The sequence below is a fragment of the Pseudorca crassidens genome, chromosome 19 (assembly GCF_039906515.1).
Source record: "Pseudorca crassidens isolate mPseCra1 chromosome 19, mPseCra1.hap1, whole genome shotgun sequence".
Classification (NCBI taxonomy): Eukaryota; Metazoa; Chordata; class Mammalia; order Artiodactyla; family Delphinidae; genus Pseudorca; species Pseudorca crassidens.
Window position 1 is genome coordinate 16,904,876 of NC_090314.1, and position 23,554 is coordinate 16,928,429.

Genomic DNA, 23,554 nt, shown 5'->3' on the forward strand with positions numbered 1-23,554 from the left:
TCAGAAGGGGGGCAAGCCTATAGCCAGAGACACAGCCCTCGATCACCTGCCCACAGCCCCCAGGCGGGAGCCTGAATGCAGGAAGAGATACTTCTTTTTCCCAGAGAGGGGGGGCTACTGCTCCCCAAAACCAGTGCACGGGGAGGCTTCCTGCAGGGGAGGGAGGTTGGGAGGCAACAGGGAGGAGGTCCTGTGAGGGCTGCAGTCAGCCAGGGCAGCACCCGCAGCTCTTCCGGGAGCTGCCCCCTGCCTGGGGCTGAAATCTGGAGGCAAAAAAATCACAGGAGAAAACTCAGGAAGCACCAAAGGAAACTTCTCCGGAAGTCCTGAAATATTTCCACAGCTAGGAGAGAAAAGTTTAAAGTGAAAGCAGCTATGGGCTGGCCTCTCAGAGCCCAGGGTATGACCACAGCATCCTGGTAGCCCCGGCCCAGGTCACAGGGCCCCCTCCCCAGAGCTCCCGCAGATGGCCTGGCCTCCCGGGCTCCACAGAATGTCCCACATGCTCCACTCTGCTCTCCAGATTCCAAGCTGGGGCTTCGCTTGAGTCATTCTCAGCTCTATTTTTACTCGAAGGTGCCAAGAAACAACGAATGTTCAAAGCAGGACAATTAAGTCGCCTGATTCCATGCCTCTCCACGGCCAGGGACCATGGCTGGCCTTTGCTGGGAGCAGGGACAGGGAAGGGAGTCCAAGAACCTCTGGAGGGCTTGTCTCCAGACCCAGGAGTCTAGAGCCCATTCCCCAGTCTGTAACTTCCCAGGAAGGCGACATTCAGCTTCCTTCTCACCTGGCCAAGAAAGGCCAAAGCACATTCCTCCAGGCAAAGTAATGGCTTGTGCAAAAAGCAACAAACTCTGGCTGGGGATGGTGTGTCTGGGGAACAGCGAAGGATTCAGTGCAGCTGCAGGGTGGGGAGTGTGGTTAAGACAGCCAGGAGGTGAGGCTGGAGATGGTGTCTGAAAAGGCTCCCGTGCTGTGCTAGGAGTTTAGATTTGTTCCTCTAGGAAGGAGGGAGGCGGGAAGGTGCTAGACTAGTGAGGGAAGGAATCAGATCCTCCAGGAGGGCTTGAGGACCCCAGGGCCTTCCTACTGAATGGGCATCACCTGGGGGCTTGTTAGAAACGCCAAACAGGAGACCCTGCCCCAGACCTGCTGGACCAGAATCTGCATCCTCACAAGATGCCCCAGCTGATTCGTATGTCTAGGTGAGGCCGAGTTACGGCTGTGGTGGAGAGAGGGTCACTGGTTTGACCTCTCCAGTAGCCTTTTCTGACTGCCCTTCTGCCTTCCTCGTGCTCAGCTCTACTGTCTCCTTGCATCCTCCCTGCTCCGTGATTCTCTTAGGTGGCCCTAAGTGCTAGAACGCAGCCCCCTAGCACATCCTTCTCTTCATACCCGCTCACCAACCACAAAGCATTTCCAAGCTCCCACGTGCTCGGGGCAAAGGGAGATAGATGCACGCAGTGGTTAAGAGTCAGGGTGTTCAGAAGAGCTTTGCAAACACACAGATGCTGGGCCCAACCCCAGGTTCTCATGCCGAGGGCCCCGGCACTTGAGCACCTCTGGTGAGAAGCACAACCTCCGGCATCCCACAGACCTGGGTTTAGAGCCCAGCTCAGCTTTTCCTAGGCTGCGTGACCTTAGGAAAACTGTTTACCCTCTCTAGGATCATAAACAAAAAAAAAGTCTCCTCATCCTTAGAAGTGGATAAAAATAGTTGAGCCCTCTGCAGCGGGGGTTGAAGATTAAACAGGACATTGTTTGTCAAGTGCTTAAGGACAGTGTCTGGCCCCCTATAAATGGCAGCCTTTGTTATTCTTCTTTGTGCCTCTAAGGAGTGTAGAGTCTGGCTGAGAAGAAATGACAACAGGGCACAAAGCCTACATAGGTAAACACTACAAAACAATAAATAAGAAAGAACTCAATGTTGTGACCCAGCAAGAAGTGCTGGGTTCTGAACTGGGGTGCTCACCAAGGCCGGTGCTATAATCACGCAGGGCTTCCTGGAGGTGGTGGTAGCTTGAGCTGAGGCTTGAGCACAGAGGTTGGCTTGGAACGGTGAGGGTCTCACTGGCTAGAGCAGGGGGCACGTGCTGGGATGCTGGCAGATCTTAATGGATGGGTAGTGCGAGGTGTGCCCCAGCGTGGGGGATCTTGAAGGCAGTTTGGATTGGATGTGGAAAGAAAATGCCTCACTGAAGGTTTCTGGGCAAAGGAGAGGCGGATGGAAGCAGGTTTAGTGTAGTCACAGGCAACTGGATGGGGAGTGGTGTCTCAGGTCAGGGAGGGGGCCTGAGGATGCTCAGGTGTCCGCAGCAAGGGCCTGGCTGTGGTGGCGGCCACCGTGGGTCCCCGGGCAAGAAATAGCTCTTCATCCAATTTGCATCCCATCCTTCCTTTCCAGGGAGCAGGAGACAGAACAAGATCCTGCTTCGGGTGTCTAATGTTTCTGCACCCAAAGACGGCACACGATGCCCACTGACCCATCCAGGTCAGGAGCTGCCACAGGGTCTGCAAAATGTCTGTGGACCAAATGCAAAGGAAAATGGCCCTTCCACATGGCTGGGTGGCACACCAGCTGGCCTCTCATTAACCCTCTCAATGATGCACTAGAAAATTAACAACTAAGGCTTTCTGCTCCATTAACACCAAAGTTGGCCCTTGGCGGGGTGGGGTGGGGGTGGGGGTGGGGGGCATGGGGCGTGGGGGGTGGGGGGGTGGAGCGGGACAGGTTTTGTCTAGACAGAGGAACTCATAAAGGCCAAATGCCTGGGCTTCTGCCACTCAGGAAGCGGGTGGGCAGAGGAAACCTGGTATGTCTCCCATGGTGGGTGCCTCCCATGGTGAAGTCTCCAGCAGAGACCAATCACAATGGCCGCTCCCTCTTCTCATCCTTAAGATGAGGTTAACAACCTTTCACAGCTTTACTCTGAGAATTAAATGAGATTGCGAACATGAGAACACTAGCTCAGGTGTGGTACCCACTAGGTGTCCCATCAATTGCTTTGTTATTTTTATTTTTACTGGGAAACAGAAGGGCCTGACTTGGTTCAGGGTCCACAGTCAGTCCCCTAGGAGAGGGTATAAAGGACCCTGGAGCCCTGCTACCCAAATCGTGGTCCCTAGACCGTCAACAGTAGCACTGGCATCACCTGGGAGCTTGCTAGAATACAGAACCTCAGGCCTCAGTCCAGTCCTACTGAATGAGAATCTGCATCTTAACAAGATCCCCAGGCCATTAAAATGCACAGTAGAGTTTGAGACTCTGCTCTAGTATATTTGGTCCTAGGAAAAAACCATCTTCTCCCCTCTCCTCTCCCATCTCAGGAAATACGGGGCCCAGGACTCCGGGTGGACGGAAGTAGAGGATGCTGATGCCGCAGGGCCCTTTGATTAGCACCTGCTTGCTTGCCATGCTGCATTAAAGCACACGAGAGCACATGTTGAGAAAATTACTCCCTTCTTGATGCCTTTCAATCTTTCCCACGACTATTTGGTAGTAGATGTCTTTAACATCGATTCTGTTTCCTTCCCTTAAACAGAGACATAGGAGGCTCAGACCTAGAGCTTTCCAAGGGCAACAGTGTGTAACTAGAATTAATAACACTGTTGAGTGTTTAGTGCGTTTATTTGTAAGGAAACTTTTTATTTATTGGAAGAGATACAGATCTTCCATTCGTTTCCTTTCTAAGTAACTGATATTTAAAACAATGAGTCAAATTGAAGAAAAACAGTTAGGTCCATGATAACAGAAGTGTGTGAATCTGGCAAAAATCACAACACGGATATAAATCACGGCAGTTTGGTAAATTACTATTCCTTACAGTTCATAAGAGCCCGCTGAGATCAGCTCGTCCACTTTTTTCATATTACAGGTCATGAAATCAATGTAGTAGGTCATGACCAGCACTTCTTGGGTTTGTTTTTAATGGAGTGGAATGGAATGGAATAGACTAGAAGAGCATACAATTATGAGAACATTGCAAATGTGATAAAACGGTAAATACTATCCCACAAACTTCTGTTTCAGTTTGTGTGTGTCCTGGCTTACAATGTAAAATGTCTGTATTCTGTATGGGCTGTGGTCCAAAGAGTTAGCAAGCCACTCACGCAGTCCACTCTCCCTTTGGTAGGTGCCCCTGGCCTCTGCTAACTTAATTCCAACGGGAAGGAGTTGACTCCTTTGGCCAGACCACCCATGAGCATGTGTCGAGGTCCCACCACAGCTCTCTGGCTCCTCTCTCATGACAGAACTGACAATAGTAGTCTCTGCCACAAGTTATTAAACGGATGCTTCCCAGCCCCGCTGAGGTGAGGAAAGACTCAGGCACCTGCACAGAAAGAAGTGTGGAGATGCACTAGCATGAAGACATGTCATTTTTGGAGGGACAGGATCCCCATCACAGGATCTGCTCTCCTGGCCCTCTGAACCCTCCCAGGCTTGGGCAGCTCTGTTTCATTGGTCTTCCCTGAAAGATGTCTCTTCCCTTGAAGAGCAGCGATGGAGAGGGGGAAGGAGGCTGGGGGAAGGGCAGGAAGAACAGAAAGCTCTGGGTGGGGGAGGGGATAGAGTTCAGCACAGGGTGGCACTTGAAGGATGGACTTGTCAAGGCTGAGCCTCTGGCCGGCTGCATCCTGGACCCACAGAGAGGGCAGGAGCACGCCGCCAGGGCAGCAGGAGGAAGAAGACTGGGGCAGCAGGTTCAAGGTGGGGGTCGAGGAAGGGGTCCGGAGCGCGTAAGGCCCCAGCGCAAGCTGAAATTTCACACTAGCCCCCCTACAAACGGACGAGTGAGCCAAGGGGAAGGTTCATGGGTCCCTACACCCTACCAAGCAGGAATTCCTAAAAATGCCCGCAGACTCAGAGAAGGAAGTAAGCTGCCAGTGACATCTTGAGCAGCAAAGGGAAAGGACGAGAAGGGAGTTGTGGGACCCTTTCCCCTCCCCCACGTCCCCACTTTTACCTTCCTGCTTCGCTTGTCAGCTCAAGGCAGTCTTTCACCCCCTTTATCATACCCCAAAAACTCTCCACACGCAAACCCTTTGTGCAACAAGCCCTCCTATCTTGTTTTAGCCTTTCTGGCTCCAGCCAAAGAGGGGTCTGCTAAGGAGGAAGGCCCCAGGCACAGGCTTCCTCCAGAGGCCTGAACTCTCGGCGGGGGACTCTGGGTCTGCACCGGAGCCGCCCCATCATTAGCATGCTTTGTGTGGGTGAGTTCAAATGCAGAAGCTGGTTCTGTAGCCCAACTGGCCCTGGGCCTCAGCAAAGGACCTTGGTGCACAGTGGCCTGATTTATGGCCGAGAGCTCTCTTTATTTTCCTTTGGAAACTATGGGGGTGAATTTTAAAAGGCCTGAGATCAGAGCCAGCGTGCCAGCTCTGCCAAGTCCTCTCTTCCTCTAGTCCCCACTTACTTGTCCCTTGCCCTGCTCTGCTCTGGAAACTGGGCCTTCGCTGTACCCCATCCCTACCCCCAGAGTCTATTTTCTCTACTTCCTCTTTATCTTGGGGTTAACAAACAGTGCCTCTTGCCAATAATCCAGGGACGAGGTAACTCTGGGGTACGGGTTCCAAGTACCCATGGGAGAGCTCCTTGGGAATCAACCTTAGGAAGAGGCAGCCCAGCTGGTGGGCACTTACAGGGAACCCAGAGGCTGAGAGCTGCCCGAATACCACGGGGGCAGCCAAGACAGTCTCCACAGTTGTCATTCTAGCTAGAGAGGTGAACGGATCAATCAATCTCCACGAAATACCAGCTCCCATGAAAGGCGAGGGAGTGTGGGAGGAAGCGTGGTTTCGAGTCAGGCCAACCCTGTGCTCCATTCCTGGCTTGTACTCTAGCGCTAGGACCTTGAATTAATTACTTAACTTCCCTGAGTCCCAGTTTCCTCCCTATAAAATAGAGATAATTCCTTCCTACCTCATAAGGTAGGGGCTGTTGAAGATTAGTGATAACACACGGGCACTGCCCGGGACCGTGCTGACACATAGTAGGTCCTCATCGATGTTGGCTAAGATCATTATCGCTGTGGGCAGCTGAGTGGGCTCTATACAGAGTTGGAGCCATCTGAGATCCGATGCAGCTCAAACTGGGAGACCTTCAGCAATAAGTTAACCTCTCAGGGCTTCAGATTCCTCATCCATAGACCAGGGGGATGATAAAAGGTACCTTGGTGTGTTGTTAGGATAAGGTAAGGAAGTACCTACCACAGCATCTGGCACATAGTACGACTGGTTAAACTTTATGTTTTCTGCCATTCTTCCTTGACCAAATGGAAAAATCGAATTTCCTTGAACTTGGTTGGACTAACGGGCTTTCTCTTCCTTGGGTCCAGTGGTTGTGAGAGCCCCAAGGATGAGGTTTCAAAGGTTTCTCCTTTGCAGAGCTCAGACACATTTCCCTAAAAGGTCCCCACTGCACAACTCCAGGGGTACCATCTCATAGAGCACACAGCCACCCAGACCCCAGACCTCTCAGAAAGGGATCTTTCTCATAAAGCTGTACCTTCAAGGGAGAAACTCACTCAAAAAGATGGACTATATGTTGCTTAGGCCCAGGGCAACCTGCACCTGAACAGTGACCACAAGTGAGGAAACCAATTGCCGTTGTCCGTGGTAGCTATCCCCCAGCTAGGGAAATAACTAGGCTTAATTGTATAACATCTTCAGTCTCCATAATCTTGATCCATTAAACCCTTGCTGCTGGCCAGGAGGCAATGCCCAGGAGGAAGGGGTTAGCCCAACACACTAATAGGATCAGCCCTTCAATCCCATGAAGGTAATTATGGCCACATCCTTCCCCAACAGCCCTGAGTAAACCCACAGATCCCTAGCCAATTTGGGGCTTTTCTAGGTAGTACCAGCTCCACTGACACCACAGGAAGGCCAAGAGCTATGCTGCCTGGAGTGACGAGGACTCTGAGCTCCATCGACATTGGCCCACCTGAGTCCTCCCAGCTGCCCAACTCCTGGAGACGTTGCCCACCTTTGACAAAATGCCTGACCACATCTGCTACGTCTATCTGTGGTCTAGAGGGACACGGAAGCCTCAGAGGTGAAGGTGGAGGAAAGAGGGGAAGGGCAGCTGACCAATTAGGTCACCACAGAGCCCGCCCTGTCTCCCGACGACCACACTGACCCTGTCAGTTTCTATATGGCCAGTAAATCCACATTCGTCTTTCGTCCCGCAGTATGGTAGGGAAGGAAGGGCAGGAAGAGAAGACAGAAATAAAGCACAGGGGGCAGAAAACGGAGTGAGAGGCCCAAATGAGGTCTGAACCTGGGGGAAGAGAACTGGCTGTCCCATCTGCAGTGGGTCACGGTTGCAGCCGGCCCCACCTCAAAGGGCTCTTTGCCAAATGCCTTGGGCAGGGAGTAGGCTTGGGCGTCTATCCCCAACCCTCTTATGGGGGTGCATCCTCTAGTTTGCCTGTTGCCCTGATTTCCTTCTTCTTCCCCATTTACAGGATCAGGTTCTCCCCAAGCTTCAGAGACAAGCAGAACGCTCCCACTGCCAATCAGGGCCATCCATGGCTCCGTCAGACCATATCTTGCCAGAAGGAATGCAAGCTAGGGCAGACCAAGGCCACAAGTCAAAACAATCAGCCTCTCCTATCCAGCCCTGGAGACAGGTAAGCCTGCAGGCCTCTCTCCCTGGTACTCAGTGGAAAGCGCCAAGCCCCTGCAGGTAGAATGTGGTGGGAACTCCCCCATGGATTCCCCTCAGCCTACCAGAGCCAGGGGCCCGGCTGAGGCAGACGTCGTGGAGATGACGTGCAGGTGTCCTGAAGCTGCCTTCCTCCTGGTTTGCCCCAAAGGGCTCCAGCTGAGCCAAACAGCTGCAGCACCAACACTGGTGTGGGGAAGGCTTCCAATCACATAATCACAAGCCCTAGCAATGCGTGGGACTCCCTTGGGGGGTCTACAATTACCAGATCCACACAGCCAGAAACTTGTGAATGGACCAGCTAACGGGTTTCTGGGGTTTGCTGGTGGAGTAAGGAGTTAAAGGAACCAAGAACCCAGAAGTTTTCTCTTCCCTCTCATACTCACACACACAACTGGAAATTACTGTGGGCTGATGATAGCACAAGGCACTGGGCTAGGCACCAGCTGAGAACCTGGTCCAACATTCTTGCCCCTGCCTGTCCCCTCACACACTTCCCAGCCCCTTCCAAACTCCTCTGCAAGCCTTTCGTGGATCCCTGTTCAGTGACAGAGGCTGTGAGGAGCTGGACAGTTGATCAGTTCAATAGCACTCCTCATCTTCAAAGCACTTGAGAAACATTAACCAGTTAATCCCCGTGGCACCCACGGGAGACATCGTAGCCTCACTTTACAGAGAAGTGTGAGTAAGGAAGGTACCAGAATTGCCCGTGGACCCAGAGAACACCCCAAGTCGTCCATCCTACCGGCTCTCCCCGCTTCTTCTACCCACCTAGCTATTTCTTCACCAATGTTCCTGTCATTCCTTCCTTTTCCCAAAGAACGATAACAGCAGCGATCACAACAGCAACAAAAAATCACATTTCTCTGAGTAGGAGACTTAATTCTTCTGCCAGGCCCACCTCTGGGACTCCAGCAGCCACGTCAAATATGGGCTGGTGTTGACAAGCAGGCATACGTGACGGAGGCTTTGTCACAGGACAAGAAATCATCCATTTGCAGGTGTTCACTGGCACCTCAGAGTGGTCTGATGCCGCCTGGGTAGGAGAGTTGCCCTGATCAAATCCACACCGACTGTCAGGCCAGTGGCTTGGTCCTTGGTGCAGCTAATATAGGAATAAGGTGGGAAACGGAGGCAGGTTCCTGATCATCTGGAGATGGGTTTGTATCCCCACAGCCCCAGATGCTTTCCTGGCCATGGGACAGGGCACTGAGTCTGTAAGGGGCATCAAAATATCACCAGAGATTTCCCTTGGAAATGTCGCTTGGGGTCACAGAAGTGAGCTCCAAAGGCAGGTTCTAATAACTACAGATGATCATGTTCTGTCTTCTATGAGGCCCAAATATCTAGAGGTTTTACTTGGCTCCATAGTCGGCATGTTTGAGGCCAGAGCTAAATTGCCTGGGACAAAAAAGAGGCTGGAATGGCCAAGGAAGAGACCTTAAATGTAGCCCTCAGTTCTCTTTTACACAGATCCTGAAAGATTTCGTCTCTACTCGGAGGAACAGAGAAAGTTTCAGAGCACCTCCCGTTTTTGTTATTCCATAGAACTTAGTATGATCCGACCTGATCCCGTGGTATAGAAGAAAACCAAGAGAAAGTGGTGTCTAGTGGAAACAGTGGTGAGAGAAAGACAGAGAGAAGATAAGACGAAGAACACAGGCAGAAAAGACGTGCAGAGAGAAACACACCAGCTCCAGGGAAAGAATCTAGGCAAGGCACTGAGCGGGCAAAGCTGACACTATTACATTCATGTAGGAAAATGAATGGTCCAGAGACAGGAGGCGGGGTGGCCGGAACTCTCATCCGCCACACTAGTTTACCGGGGGCAAAGGCCGTGCTCCAATCAGTCCCAGGTCACACGGGCAGCTGGGAGCCAGCCCATCTCCTTGAGTCAGACAGATCTCCATCACTACAGACCTTCAGGACTTCTACTGTAGGCGAAAGAGGGGGTCTGAGGTTCACCCCTTATCAAGTGACCATGAGCCTGCAGCCGAAGCGTGCACATATGCTAAAGCCAGAAAGATTGAGCCGACAGCTACAAAGGTAAGACGTGTGAGGGGAGGGGCTGGTTGTCAGCCTGGCATCTTAGGTGTAGAGAATCACCAGCCTCAGTGAAATTAGACAGAGCCTCAGCCACCCCTGCCCTGGCTCCAGGGCCAGCCCTCAGTTCCTCCAAGAGACACAGAGGCAAGTTAGGCTCAGTCATTCAGACCACTTACCCCGCTGGACCATTTTGGGGAGAACTCTGACAGAGGTCCCCCATTCCATGACATTCCAAGACCTTGAATAAGTTCAGGCATATCTAGGTGACACTCAGGGTCTTCCTCGCCATCCTAGGGTATGATCTAAATCCGAGCTTTGTCACTTACCAGTCATGTGACCTTGGGTAATGATTTTAGCCTATTCAGCCTCTCTTCCTGTAAAAGGGAGATAAGACTACCTATCCTGCAGAGTTGTGAGGTATGGAGAGCCCGGATGGAGTGCCTAGCACAGTGCCGGCGTATGGTAGGTCCTCAGGAGATGCTACTATCACTGCCACCTGGAGCAGCGCTTAGAAGGAGCCTCTGTCACTGGGTCATTCACATCCCTAAGAAGTACACGGGCTACCCTGTGCCCTGGGTACATCCCCTTTACAATTCCTGATGGACTTGGCTTTTGTGGGGACTTGCCACCCTGTGAACCTTGTGAGCAGAGAGCTTCCTGAGAGGCAGAGGAACTTCCTCTGGGAGGCACAAAAACCATGCTGCCAGGCAAATGACAGCTTGGGTATTTGTTTTAATTTAGGCTCTTGTCAAGAGGAAAATTTATGGCTAACAGCCCAAACATGACTGCACAGCACCTCCCCAGGAAGCCTCATTCTACGGCTCTCCAATCAGCTGTTTGGAAGAAGGAGGCAAGGACTCCTCCTCACATGGCTGCCAAGTTGGTGTGCCCCCTCCCCTCCATCCAGGCTGCCCCAGGAGCCCAGAGGCTAGGGCAGCAGCATAAGGGTAGACAGCTCAGATGCCAGCCTGCCTGAGTCAGGGCTGATAAACAGGCACCCCTCAAAGAAGGCCTCCATCTAATTCCCTTTTCCAATCCCACCTTCCTCCAGTGGGAAATTTTCAAAGCACCCTCAGGCAATTTTGCTCCTTTGCTCCAGGTTGTGTTTGTGTGTGGGGTTAGGTGTTGGGGTGGGTTGGGGGTGGTAGGAAAACTTGGAAATGATCAGATGATCAGGTGGGGGAGTCTTCTTTAAGGCAATGAAGAGAAAGCCAGAGACAGGTTTCCATAGGATTCTATGCTCTGGGAAATAGGGAAAGCAGTACTGGGTTTTGCAAAGAGTCAGAAATATTCAGGAACATAAGCTGCATGTGAATATGAGGCATTGTTATGACTGTTATTTGCAAGAGCACAGCTAAGAGAAGGTCACTAATCCTTCCTTCGGGTCAGAGCTGATCTGCAGCAGGGCTCTGAACAGATGTGTGCCCCATTCAGGCAAACACACGTGCACACACACCACACAGCAACCGTGGGCCCTGACCTTCACCCAACGATGCTGGCCTCTGCAGGGGAAGGAGCAGATGGAGTGGCTGGGCTTGGCGGGGGACCGACACCCAGGGGATCCAGCTTTGTCCCTTTGATGTTGAAAAACCAAAGCAGAATGAACCATCACAAGGAGAGCTGGGGCGGGGGGGGGAGGCGGAGGAAAGGAAAGGGAAAAGGATGGGGATGGGGTGGGGAGGAGGAAAGGAAAGGAAAAAGGATGAAGGGAGAAGAGGGAGAAGAAAAAGGTATGCGGAATGGTGGGGACCCAAGGGGATACAGAGGTCAGAGGTTGGGTACTGAGTACTGAGGAGCCTCCAGGGCAAGCCTTTGGGGTTCAAGGCATCACCTTGTCCACTCCGCCCACCGTAAGACTGTTACCAAGGAATTCGAGCCAGGTTGACCCTTAAAAATGTCCTTGTCCCATGGCATCCAGGGTCCAGAACCAGAACCTGGCTCCACCTATCTCCCCCAACCCCTGCCCCTGCCTCAGGACTCTGGGCTAGGAGACCTAGCAAGAGAGAGTGGGAGGGTCCCACTGAACCGATCAGGGAGGGTGAAATCCACTTACTATCTTCTTCAGGGGTTATCAGGACCCTCTTCCTGTACCACTGAAAGCTAGGGGAAGGTGTCTCAAGGGAGGGGTGGGAGAAATGCAGTGCTTTAGCCACCTAAGCAAGTCGGAGTCGGAGTCGGAGTCGGAGTCGGGGTCGGGGTCGGGGTCCGGGCGCTGAAGGCTGGGCGCAAGCCCCCGGAAGGTACGAGTGGTCAGTTACACATCCCCAGCGGCAGTGCAAGGGCAATCACGTGATCGCGGCAGATTTGGGAGCGAGGGGGTGGAGACGCCGCCGAGGTTAGTGTTTTTTCTTTTTTGAGGGGTGTGGAAGGAGGGGAGAGGGGGAGGGAGGGGGAAAGTGCGGGTGATGCTGAGCCCGGCAGGAAGTACTGCTGAGCTGGGGGTTTTCAGGTCCTGAATCCAAATGGCCCCCACAGAGATGTGCACCTACAGTCTCCCTTACCACACGACCCCACCCCCACCCCGAAACACACTGGCCTCAGGATGTCCCTGAGGTGGCAAACTCAGGCGCCAAGGACTTTACCAAAAATGGCCTTTCTGCTTCAACGTGGGCAGAAGGACAAGCCAGTCGAGGAGCGGAGGCAGCACCCTACAAGAGCTCTCCCCTCTTCCCCAGGGTTGGGGAGTGCTCGGTTACACAACAGGTGGGAGAGGGGTGACACAGCTCTCCTGGCCCCGTCGGTCCACTGCGCACCCCCTCCGGGTTGAAGTCCACTCTGGGGACCCCATCCGCGGCCGATCGCGGGACCCTACGCCGCTCGCCCGCCTGCCGGCCCGCCGGGCACCTGGGCGGCCGTGCCCGCAGCCCCTAGTCCGCGCGGGGCTCCCCAGAGAAGCCCCGCATCGCGGGCCTCGGGGCCGTCCAGGCGCAGCGCGGGGTGCCGGGGCCCCTTCCCGCCTGGCCTCCCCTGCCCGAGCGCACACGTACTGCTGTAGAGGGTGTCGATCCAGGAGAGGCGCGGCAGGCCCCGGTGGCTGAGCGGCTCCATGCCCGCGGCTCCGCGCGGCGGCGGCGGCGGCGGCGGCGGCGGCTCCGTCAGATCGGAAACCCGACCCTCATCGCACAACAAAGGAGGGAGGGCGCGGGCGGCGGGCGGGCGGCCAGCCCCAGAGGCCGAAGTTGCCGAGCGCGGGGTGGAAGCCGGGGGAGGCGGGGAAACAGGTAGCAGGGAGGACCGAGCCGGAGCTGCCCGGGAGGAGGGGAGGGCGGGCGAGGGCCGGCGAGCGCCCCCGGGAGCCCTTCCGGCCCCTGCGACCGCCGCGAGCCCCGCTGCGGATCCCGGAGCGGCGGCCCCGCAGCCCGCCCGCCAACTAGCAACTTCTCCGGGGCTGCACGGCGCCCAGGGGCGGGGGGGGCGGGGGCCGCGACCAATCGGCGCGAGGCTCCCGCGCCCCCTCCCCGCAGCACGCCTCCAGAGCCGGGTAGGGGTGTGGGGAGCAGCCGGGGTCCCCACGCGAGAGGCGCTCCAGCCGGTGACGGAGGAGTGGCCCGCGGGGGGTCTCCGGGCTGCGGCGCAGGCCCAGGCTCCTCTTCCTCCCCTCGCTGGGCTCGGCCAAATTCTGGCAACCCGCTGACTAGGTGCCGCGGGGAGACCTACGAGCCCGCAGGGGTGACATCACCTGCCACCCCAGGATCTCTAAGCGCAGTTTCAGGGGCCAGTGAGGCTCCCAGGCCCCTCCCCTAGGCAAGCCTGGGGAGCGGCGCTGACGGGGTTAACGTCCTGCCCGCCCGCGGGAATTCTTGGCTGCCCTAGGACTCTTTCCTTCCAAACCTTAACAGTGCCTCATCTATTTAAACACCCTTGACCCAAAGGCCGGGCGGTTCCTGCCCTACACACCAGCGGGCGGCGGCTGGAGAAAGGCGGGAGGCCGGGGTTCGTCGAGGGGCTGTGGAGGATAAACTGGGTTACAGGAGAGACCCCAGGGTCTCCGCTGGGTTCCCTCCAGGAGCCTTCTCTGGGGATCCCAGCCACAGCCCCTGTAAGGAGAGACACCATGCATGCCTAATCACAAGCTGAGGGAAGGCTGGGGTCAAGATGCCTTTGAGAACAGACCTTTAGAAACCAAATTCCTTCTAAGACCGGCCCCCCCCCCCCGCCCCCCAAAAGCTGTGAAGAGGTTGGAGTGGGGAGTTTTATACCTGTGCCCTGGGTGCACGTTCTAAGTGACCCAAGGCAACTTGGCTGCAGGTTTGGTCCTACAGGCCTCCTTGGAACAAAGGACCCTGGAGAAGGGACTGGAGAGGAGGGAGGGTCAGGCTAGGGTGGTCCAGGGCAGTGGGGCTAAATCTCCTTTCCTGAACCCAAGGGAAGGGAGGCAGCGGGCTCACGAGGGAACCCTGCCCTGGACCATTTACCCTGCTTTTCCCTCAGATAGTGAGGTTTCTGATAATGGACCAGACCCTCCCACCCCTCATGTCCAAGCAGCTTTAAGGGCAAAGACTTCATGGGACCCAGGTCAATGGACAGGGTTACAAGGCAAAGCGCACCCTGGCCTCTATAGGGGGCAGTGTTGTCAGCATCTCCAGAGCATTTGGGGGGGGGGGGCTCATCATCTCAAACAACCACAGATCTAGTTCTTCTTAAAAAAGAAAAAATTTAATCGAAGTATAGTTGACATGCAATATTATATTAGTTTCAGACCTTGTTCTTAAGCGGAGAAGCAGACCCTCACCCATGATGCTGACAGGAAGCCTGCACCCAGCCCCTGCAGCCGCTTAGGGAGCGGCCTCCAGAACTGCCCAAGGGGAGGTGGTGGCCACTAGGCTCACAGCAGGCTGGGTGAGCCCCTGGGAGTTGCAGGGGAAGATGCTCTGGGGAGTGAAAAGCCTCCATAGGTGGCTGCGTGGGTGTTTTTCAACCTAGAGGTGACACTGTCCCCTCACTGCATCCACTTGGCTCTCTAGCACCCCGGGCCTCCTGGCTCAGGCTCTGGATCTTGTGGGTCTCCCTGCTCAGCTGTCACCCTCCCACCGTCTCTGACTTGCACACAAGACTGGGAGGACCAAGCAAGCAGGCACCTGGAGCTTGGCAGAGAGGGGGGCGTGCATCTCCAATGAGATGCTCCAGAAATAGAGCCAGGATGGGAGAGGAAGCAAACGGGCTCCTGGAGGAACCAGAGGGAGGACAGTGAGATGGAGGAGCAGAGAGGGGCCCAGGGCCTCTCTTCTTGCCACACGGGAGGCACAGAAGCCAGAAGAAAGGTGCAAGCAGGAGCCCCGCCCGGGGAAGCAGCAGCACTGCCCCCTCCCCAAGGACCCCCATCTCCACCAAGGCAGCCTGGGCCCTCTCTGCACGCCGCCTGATGGCCACATCTGGCACTGACTGCGAGGAGGCCACGGATGTATGTTTCTGCGCGAGTCACATACATTTGCATACATTTTACATTTTTATCTACAAAGGCTGGAACAAGCTATTTTCAGACTAAAATGTTAACAGTTGCTCTCCTTAACACTGCCATAGTTTGCTTTTTTCTACCTTCTGTCCAAGCCTGTCCTGGACCTCCCAATCCAGAACAAAATAGAGGGGAGAGGGGAGAGGGATCTTGGAGGAAAATAAGGAGGAACACTTCTAATACTTAACAGAGAACGCCTGCAGTGGACCTGGCTTGGATCTTAAGGCTTTGTTTACATGACAACCTCCCTGTTAGCTCAGCTCCTTCCATTTTCCAGATGAGCAAACTGGGGCACTGGTCAGCTAAGTAACCTGTCCAGACAGTAAGTGGAGGGCTGAGACTTGAACCCTGGCAGTCTACTCGTGTAGCTAAAATGCCATGCATGCTGCCTCCACTGTCAGGGTTGAAAGCAGGATGGCGAAGGTCCCTGGAAATCTTCGCGGGTCCGTGGGTTAGAGACCACCTTCTAGAAAACTCTCCCAATCCTCTTCCATCTCCATACAACTGTCTCACACATATGTCCCAGGAAAGGGCAGTTACTTCAAGATCCCTTGATGCCTATATTGGATGGCTTCCAATAGACACTAACATCACAAACGTTAGACATTAACATCTAACCTTGGCTATAGAGACAAGTGTGTGGAAGCACCAGGGTGATATGAGACCAGGACAGAAACCTCCAGATTCCTGGCACTGAGGGTGGAGAGGAGGTGGGGGGAGACCCAATACCACATCCTAGGAAGGAAGGAGTTGCAAGAGTCATTCTCATTCGCCTTGTGCCAAAGGTGAAGTGCTCTGCCAGCAACCCGCATCTGTCAGAGCAGCAGGGGGACGTTCCGTGGACAGGCCACCCTGATTCAGCTAAGTGTGGACCTGCCCGTGCACCCCAAGGCACTGAATCAGCACCCATCACACCTCGTCCTCCAAGTCTGCGCTAACCATTTGCTGTCTAGCCTTTTGGGTGAACACGTTCCTCCTTCCCCTCTGGCCTGTGCACTCAGTCTGTCCTGGCTCCCTGCTTCCCATAGCAACGGGCCTGCTCCTGCCTCACCACCAGATTTAAGGGGGATTTAAGGGTAGGTTGCTGGGAGCACTGGGCTGATGATGAGGGGCCGAGTGGGAAGAAGATATATCCCATCCTGAAGGTCAGCGGCCTTGCCCTTAATCCCCAGGGCTGTGCTACTCACTCCCTCTCCAATGGGAAAAGGGTGACCATGCTTAGAAACAAAACTGGGTATCTCCATTGTTCTTCCCTCCTTGCTGTTAGCAGCTCAGCTCCACTGTGCACAACAGGAAGGCCCCTGGGAGTCCCTGCAGGGGTCACTGTTGATGAAGAGGATGTCCATTCACCTCTTCCCACTCTGAGTCCCACAGAGAGCACCAGCGTGAGCAGGCTGGAGGTACAGGTGGTCAGGGGTGGGGTGGCGGCGGGCTCCGCATTCAAATTCACAAAAACAAGGGACTTCCCTGGCGGTCCAGTGGTTAGGACTCCTCGCTTCCACTGCAGGGGGCACGGGTTCCATCCCTGGTCAGGGAACTAAGATCCTGCATGCCGTACGGTGCAGCCAAAAAAACAAAAACAAAAACAAAATCAGACTGTGATAGTCAAAAACCCGTTGGCACCCTTTCTGGCAGATCAGCTCTTTAAAAGCTGGGACTGCATCTTTTTTCACTGCACTCAGCCCCGTGGATGAATGAAGCAGGTAGACCTCCAAGGCAGCCGTTACTACACTGCGCCCCCAGACCAGCATTCTGCCAAAAGCCCCATAGATCGGCCTTCAATAATACATGCTGAATAAATAAAACTAATGACGGCTAACTTTGATGGAGTGCTTCCTGAGTGCCAGGCCCTGCTTCACATAGACCACCTTTCTTAGTCCTCATAATGAACCAATGAGATAGGCACTACTAGTCTCTCCATTCCGTCCTGCAGAAGCAGGAAGGCTATGCTATTGGCCAGCTAGCAGGTGGTGATACTTGGAAATGAACCGAGATTCTGAATCCGGAGTCCACATGTGTAATCTCTGTACGGGGCTGCAATGAGGGAATAAATGAATAAACAGAATGAAGTTATAGACTCAGGGAGGATGGAATTGGAGCTACAGGAGGAAGGCAATTCCAGAACCCCCCAGAGCCACCAATGATTAAGCAGAAAGAGAACTGGTTCCCAAAGAAAACCGCATCTACTACAACAGGGCACAGGACCCTGGAGACAAGCTAGCTGCAATCGATCCGATGACGATTTCCTGAACTCTAGTCCCCGCCAAACCCCACTTTCCAGCCTCAGTTTTCACATCTCTAGGTGGGCACCCAGGTGGAGCAGGGAGATGACCTCCAGGCTTCCTATCTGCCCTGGCAGACCCCGGATTGGCCTGTTTCTGGCTCCTTGCTTCATTTCCTTTAACCTCTGTACAGTAAATCAGCATCTACTCTTCTAAGATTCACCCTCACCCCTTGGGCCTGGAAAGAAGAGAATTCCCCAGGCCTCTCCTGGGTCACCTCTAAGTGGGAAGTTCTGGCCTAACAGTCTGTCCTTTGCCCTCTTCCTTCCCGTCTCTTCCGAGGCTCCTCACTTTTCCAGCAGACAGCGAGATCTACAGGCAGCACAGGCTTACTGGAAGCCCTCCTCGCTGTTCATTTCTCTTCCAAAGTTTTGCGTCAGCTTGAGTCACGGGAGAGATGTAAGAGTCATGGCAAGATGTAAACCAAAGGATTACATTCACCTCCTTGTTGCCTCCCTCGGCACCCTGGTCGGGAGAAGCACGGTGACATCCAGGTCCCTGTAGCTGTGAAGCTCCCCACAGACACCCACATATTTCTCGGGGGCTGTGCTGAAGCCCCACTCCCATGGCTAGGGCCACAGTGAGTCCAGCATCCCCGGAAGAGTAGCTGCCTTAGAGTACACTAAGCAAGCTGCAATTTCAGGAGGGTCTCGGGCCACGCCCCAGCTAAAGTGGCCCTCACCCGACAGGGCTCGGATCGTTCCACCGAGAGGTCAACATGCGAGGTTTCCGAGAGCAGATTAGAGGGCTCGACAGTAGGGTCTGGAGCCCCCTGCCTGATTTACTTACCACAGCATCCCCATCAGCATTTGGAAAGAGGCAAGCAGAAGAGACAGAAGGATTCTACAAGTCCCCAAAACCCAGAGACAAAGTTCAATGGCTCCAACCTTATCAGCTCCAAGTGAAGCAAAGGCATGTCTCTCTGGGGCCAGAGCTCACAGGCTGGCCCTCTGCCCTCCCGTGGTCACCATTCCCCTGAAGCTGGCTGTGCTTCTTGCTCTCTCAGCCAGAGTTCTGCAGGTGCCTCCCAGCCCTGCGCTGCTCTGCCACGAGCTCTGACGCCACCCGCCAGGCTGGCCCTGTCCCTGTCAGGCCCAGGAGTGGCTGCAGGGGCTGAGGGCTGGCTGTCAAGGAGACCAGCTCCAAGAGGTGGTGGCTCAGCATTCAAGAAGGGGAGGACAAAGGAGCATCGGAGCCTAGCCAGTGGTGCTTGTCATCAGTGGAGTCTCGCTCTGGGGTTACCGTTCAAGTTCATGGTGTGTGGCCCTGTCTCTTTAAGGACCAGGCCTCTTTAAGAGGAGTTCCCTCTGCAGTCACTCCAGCCACCAGTGGTCCTGCGGCAGACAACGGGGACTCCCAAGCGCCATCTGGTGGTCCAACAGAGCAGCATCTCAGCCACCCTGGACACAGTCCTGCCACCCTGGACACAGTCCAGCCAAGAGGCCTGGAAATACCTGCACCAAAATCTCAGCTTCGTCCACCGGATCTTGCTCTGGGCTTTTGGGTTACCACTGTGAGCAATGAGGCTACAGAAGTCAGGAGGAACTCCCTTTGGGGTCAGGAGACAGCAGGAGCCCCCATGAGTGGCCTGGGAAGAATAACCATCCCACTGGACCAAAGCTTCTCTAAGATATTCTGAAATTAGAGGACTTATCAAGTCTTCCTGCTGGCCATCTGCAGGACATAAGGCCTGTATGTATCCTGTTCCCATAAACACTGGAACAGTAGTTCTCAATTAGGAGAGGGCTAGTTTGTATTGCCCCACCAGGAAGTATATTTGAAAATGTGTCGGAGCATTTTAAAGCCAGAGATGTTAAAATGTCCTGCAGTATGCAGAAGTATCCCAAAGAAGGTCTGTCCCCAAATGCCAACAGTGTTAAGAACAGTACATGGTTAGGAGGAATAGCGGCTTGTTCCTTAGCAACCACACACACACACACACACACACACACACACACACACCACCGTTCTTCTTTTCCCCATCATTCTGCCTTTGGCGTCCTCCCTAAGTTTTACCTTTATAACCTTAGAGGTGGAGAGAGGGAGTGATCTGGCCAAGGCCCCCTTCACAAGGAACGCCAGTGCCCCTGGCTGCCCCTCCCCCAAAGCCAGGCACACACTTGCACCCAGTGTGCGTTGGGCTGTTATGACCCTTAGATGGGAAAGGCAGACAGGCTGGCAGCCTGACTCAGACCGTTAGGAAGCAGCAGATGGTCTCTGAGAAGAAATCACAGAAGACCGGCCCCTCCTTCCCCCAAGGGGCCACCCTGCCTTCCTTCCCACATGGATGACTCAACCTAGCTTTGCTCTCTGTCTCCAAACTGTCCCGTGACACCCATCTTTCACATAAGGCACTTTCAAGTACTGATCGTGAAACCCGGTGAGTCCTAATTTCTCCTTCCCCAAGCTCACCGCATCCTGATCTGGGCTGGTCAGCTCAGTTTCATGAACACTGTCTGGTGCCACTGGCTGACATGAGAAACCAACACACGTGACATATGTTCTAATGAAGGAAGAGTGGAAAAGAATGAAACACCGTCTGCAGTGGTCAGTGGAAGCCACACAGTGGTCACAGCTGAGCTGGGCCTGTTGGTCTGAGAAGTCGTAGGCTCATGAGGCTGACATCATGGCTAGAACGATCAGTTGGGGGAAGAAGTTTTCCAGCATCAAACAGCAACTAGAGAACACTTCCCATTGCTGTCAGAATAAAGACCACACCCTTTTAGTGGCACACAAGGCCCTGTGGCCTGGCCCCTCCCCTCCTCTCATCTTCATCTGGCACATTCTTCTCCCGGTTCTCTGTTGCTTTTTCGGAACTTTTGAACAGGACGACATCTCTGGCTAAAATGCTCTATCCAACTCTGCCCAGATACCTCCTATCTTCCCTCTAATCGTAAATATCACTTCTGCTAGGAAGCTGTCCCTAACCACCAGACCGGGGAGGCCTGCATTTCAGATGACTCAGTGCTCTAGTAAATCACCTAATGCCTGTCTCCTCTGCTAGACTGAGAGCTCCGAGAAGGTATGAACCTCATCTCTCTTGTTCACCACTGTACCCCTGGCATCTTGAAATAGTGGTTTCAATGAACGAATAAGTAAATGAATGAATGAATGACCAAAGATGCTCCTGGTCACTAAGACCTTAGAATGCGGGAGTACAGAAGTTTCAGCCGACCCAGCTCCAACTGGAAAGAACTGTTGGGGGGAATTCCCTGGTGGTCCAGTGGTTAGGACTCTGCGCTCTCACTGCTGAGGGCCGGGGTTCAATCCCTGGCTGGGGAACTAACATCCCACAAGCTGAGCAGTGCAGGAAAAAAAAAAAAAAAAAGACAACAGTCAAGACCAGTTGGAATGTCACGTCGAGAATGGTCTCACTCTCCGAAAGATGCAGAAAAACAACAGGATCCTAGAGTCGGATCTGGAGCAGAAGAATCGCTGTTCCAATTAATTCTCTAACTGCTCACACGAAATCCCAACTAAAAACTCCCCAGTGCCCACGGCTCCCTTGCTAAGCAGCCAGCATTTGATGCTGCACTCTTTTTCACCCAATCAGACACCAACATGGAAATGGAATAGAAACTGAGAAATGGTTCAGCCCACTAAGGGAACTTTGGTCTCAATTTTCAGAGTCCTTCTCCTAGGCCTGTCCCAAATTTGCAATTAATTTTGATTTGGGTACGTTCCTGTCCTGTCTCTCCTCCTGGTAGGGTGCGGACACTGGGAGTCCAGGAGAGAAGATGCCAGTGGCCTGTAGCTATGCTGAACTCCCGTGTCCCAGGGGGCTGTAGGCTGCAGCTGTCACTCACCAGCTTCCAGTGATAACTTTGACGCCCCTTCAACCGGACAGATGGGAAATCTTGCTTTCAGCTCAGTGATGGGAGAAGGAGGTGGAAACTGATTCTGGGCACCCTGTCCTTCTGAGGACCCAGCTTGAGACGTTCTACAGACTGCCTGACAGTTGGACAGACAGACGGACAGGGCTTGGGCAGACCCTCTGTGGCTGCTGCTTGCACTGAGCTATGGTGACCACTGGGCAGACCTGAGAGCCCTGGAGGGCACTACACCAGACTTACCCGGTCTGCTGGGCACCTGCGAAAAGGGAAGCAGGTTTCTTTTCATTTTCCCCTTCACCAAAACAGACACAAATACAATGTCCAATTATTCGTCCAGGTCTGATTTGTTGGGCCTTGGGTCTCGATGGTCCAGGACATCACCCTAGGCCACTGGGGTCAGTAACCCAGATGGTTAGTCCTCTACGCTACCTGCCAACTTCTCACCTACTGCTTAGTAAAGAAGTTCTGGCGTAGTTAATACCCTTTGTGTACTTCTCTTCCCTGAAATGAAGGGGCCTGCCGGGAGGAGGCAGTGGTTGACAACAAAGGGCAGAGGAAGGGTAATAAAGGTGAAAGCAACAAACACATGGTGCTTCCCGTGCCAGGGCTGATCTAGGGACTGCATGCATTAAATCACTGAATTATCACAGTAACCCCCAACTACCCCAGAATCCAAATTTTTGCCCTTCAACACTCTACTTCCTCTCCCCAAAGAAACACACTAAACTGAGCACACCCTGAATCCAGGTCCTGGCTCTGCCCCTAACCTGCTGTGTGACCTTGAGGAACTCTCTTTCCATCTCTGGGCCTCTGTTTCCTCACCATGACATGCATGGATGAAGGCTGCCCAGTCTATCATTCCTTGAGAGATGACCAGGAAACAGCTGATGAGGGAGAGGAAAACTTTCTTCTTTCCTACGCCTCAGTTGCCCAAGATTTCAGGAAGTTCCATGGGTTATGAGGGCTAGAAAAGTTACTCATTACCTCATCGAATAGTCCCTGAACCCTATATAAATAAGACTGTGTTCCTTTGCTCAGGATGCTTATGACAGTGGATTTGAGACATGCCCAGAAGTCACCAAGAGGCAAGGCAGCCCCTGCTGTGCCCAAAGAGTGGTCTAGACAGTACGGTATGGAGGGAGTGGGGAGGGTCACCACTTGGAACTGAGTTGCTGACTAAACACTTCTTGGAGGAAATGCCATTTGAACCAGGGCCTAGAAGGACATCTCATATTTCATTGGCAAAAATGGTGGGGTGGGGAGGCAGGCATTCTGGCGGGGGGTGGGGGGAGAAGCATAAGCAATTACACAGAGGCAAAAAGTGGATGAGGAGGGGGACCAGAATGGATGACTGGGGAGAAGGTTCTTTTGGGAACTGGGGGAGAATACAGACTTGCTAATCTGATGTGCAACCTCAGCATGAATCAGGGACACAACAGAATCTGCAGCTTTTCTTAGGCCTGTCTTTATAAAGAAGCCTTTCTGGGGCACCTCCTCCCCCTGCAACGCCCACAAAGGTTCAGGACCACCTCCCCTCCCTGTGAGTTTGTGGGCAGAGGCACTCATTCCCGAAAGCCCTTCCATCAATGTGTCCCCGGCTTCACCAATATTTACGTTCTGGGCACTGTGCTAAGCGCATGACTTTCACTCTCACTTTTTTTCCCCAGCTTTATTGAGATATAATTGACAAAAAACATTTTGTAAGTTTAGGGTATACAGTGTGATAACTTGACATAAGAATGTATTGTGAAATGATTACCACAATAAGGTTAGTTAACTCATTTATTATCTCACGTAGTTACTTTGTGTGTATGTGTGTGGTGAGAACATCTAAGATCTACTCTCTGAGAACCTTTCAAGTATTCGATACGGTATCGCTAACTAGAGTCACCGTGTTATACATTAGAACCCCAGAACTCATTCATCTTATAACTGAAAGTTCGTACCCTTTGACCAACACCTCCCCATTTCTGCCGTCCTCTAGCCCCTGCTCACCACCATTCTACTTTTTGTTTTTATGTAACTCTAACCTTTAATACATGACACTTCTACGTGGAAGACACAATCATTATCCATACTTTATAGAACAGACTCAAAGTCACACCTCTAGTAAGTGGTAGAGCCAACTTCAGTCAGATCTGACTGGGTCCAGAGCCCAAGCTCTCAACAGCTTTTTTGTTTTTTCCAGTTGACTTTTTTTTTAACATCTTTATTGGAGTATAATTGCTTTACAGTGGTGAGTTAGGTCCTCAACAGCTTTTACGGACTGAAT

The 23,554-nt window shown here is 53.4% G+C and overlaps 1 protein-coding gene across 4 annotated transcripts in view; it reads right to left on the reverse strand.

Moving 5' to 3' along the window:
* Positions 1–23,554, reverse strand: part of ABR (ABR activator of RhoGEF and GTPase) — a 178,360-nt gene that overhangs the window by 119,947 nt on the left and 34,859 nt on the right. Inside the window, exon 1 of one of the 4 annotated variants that reach the window (XM_067714644.1) lies at positions 18,337–18,712. The exons of 1 other annotated variant lie outside the window; for it this stretch is intronic. Coding sequence is in view for 1 of the 3 variants with exons in the window: in XM_067714641.1 (XP_067570742.1) it covers positions 12,703–12,763 (61 nt within the window). In the remaining 2 variants the exon portion in view is untranslated. Of the gene's footprint in view, positions 1–12,702; positions 13,336–18,238; positions 18,713–23,554 lie in introns of those variants that run through there. 2 more of the 4 variants (XM_067714643.1, XM_067714641.1) reach the window with 2 other exon arrangements.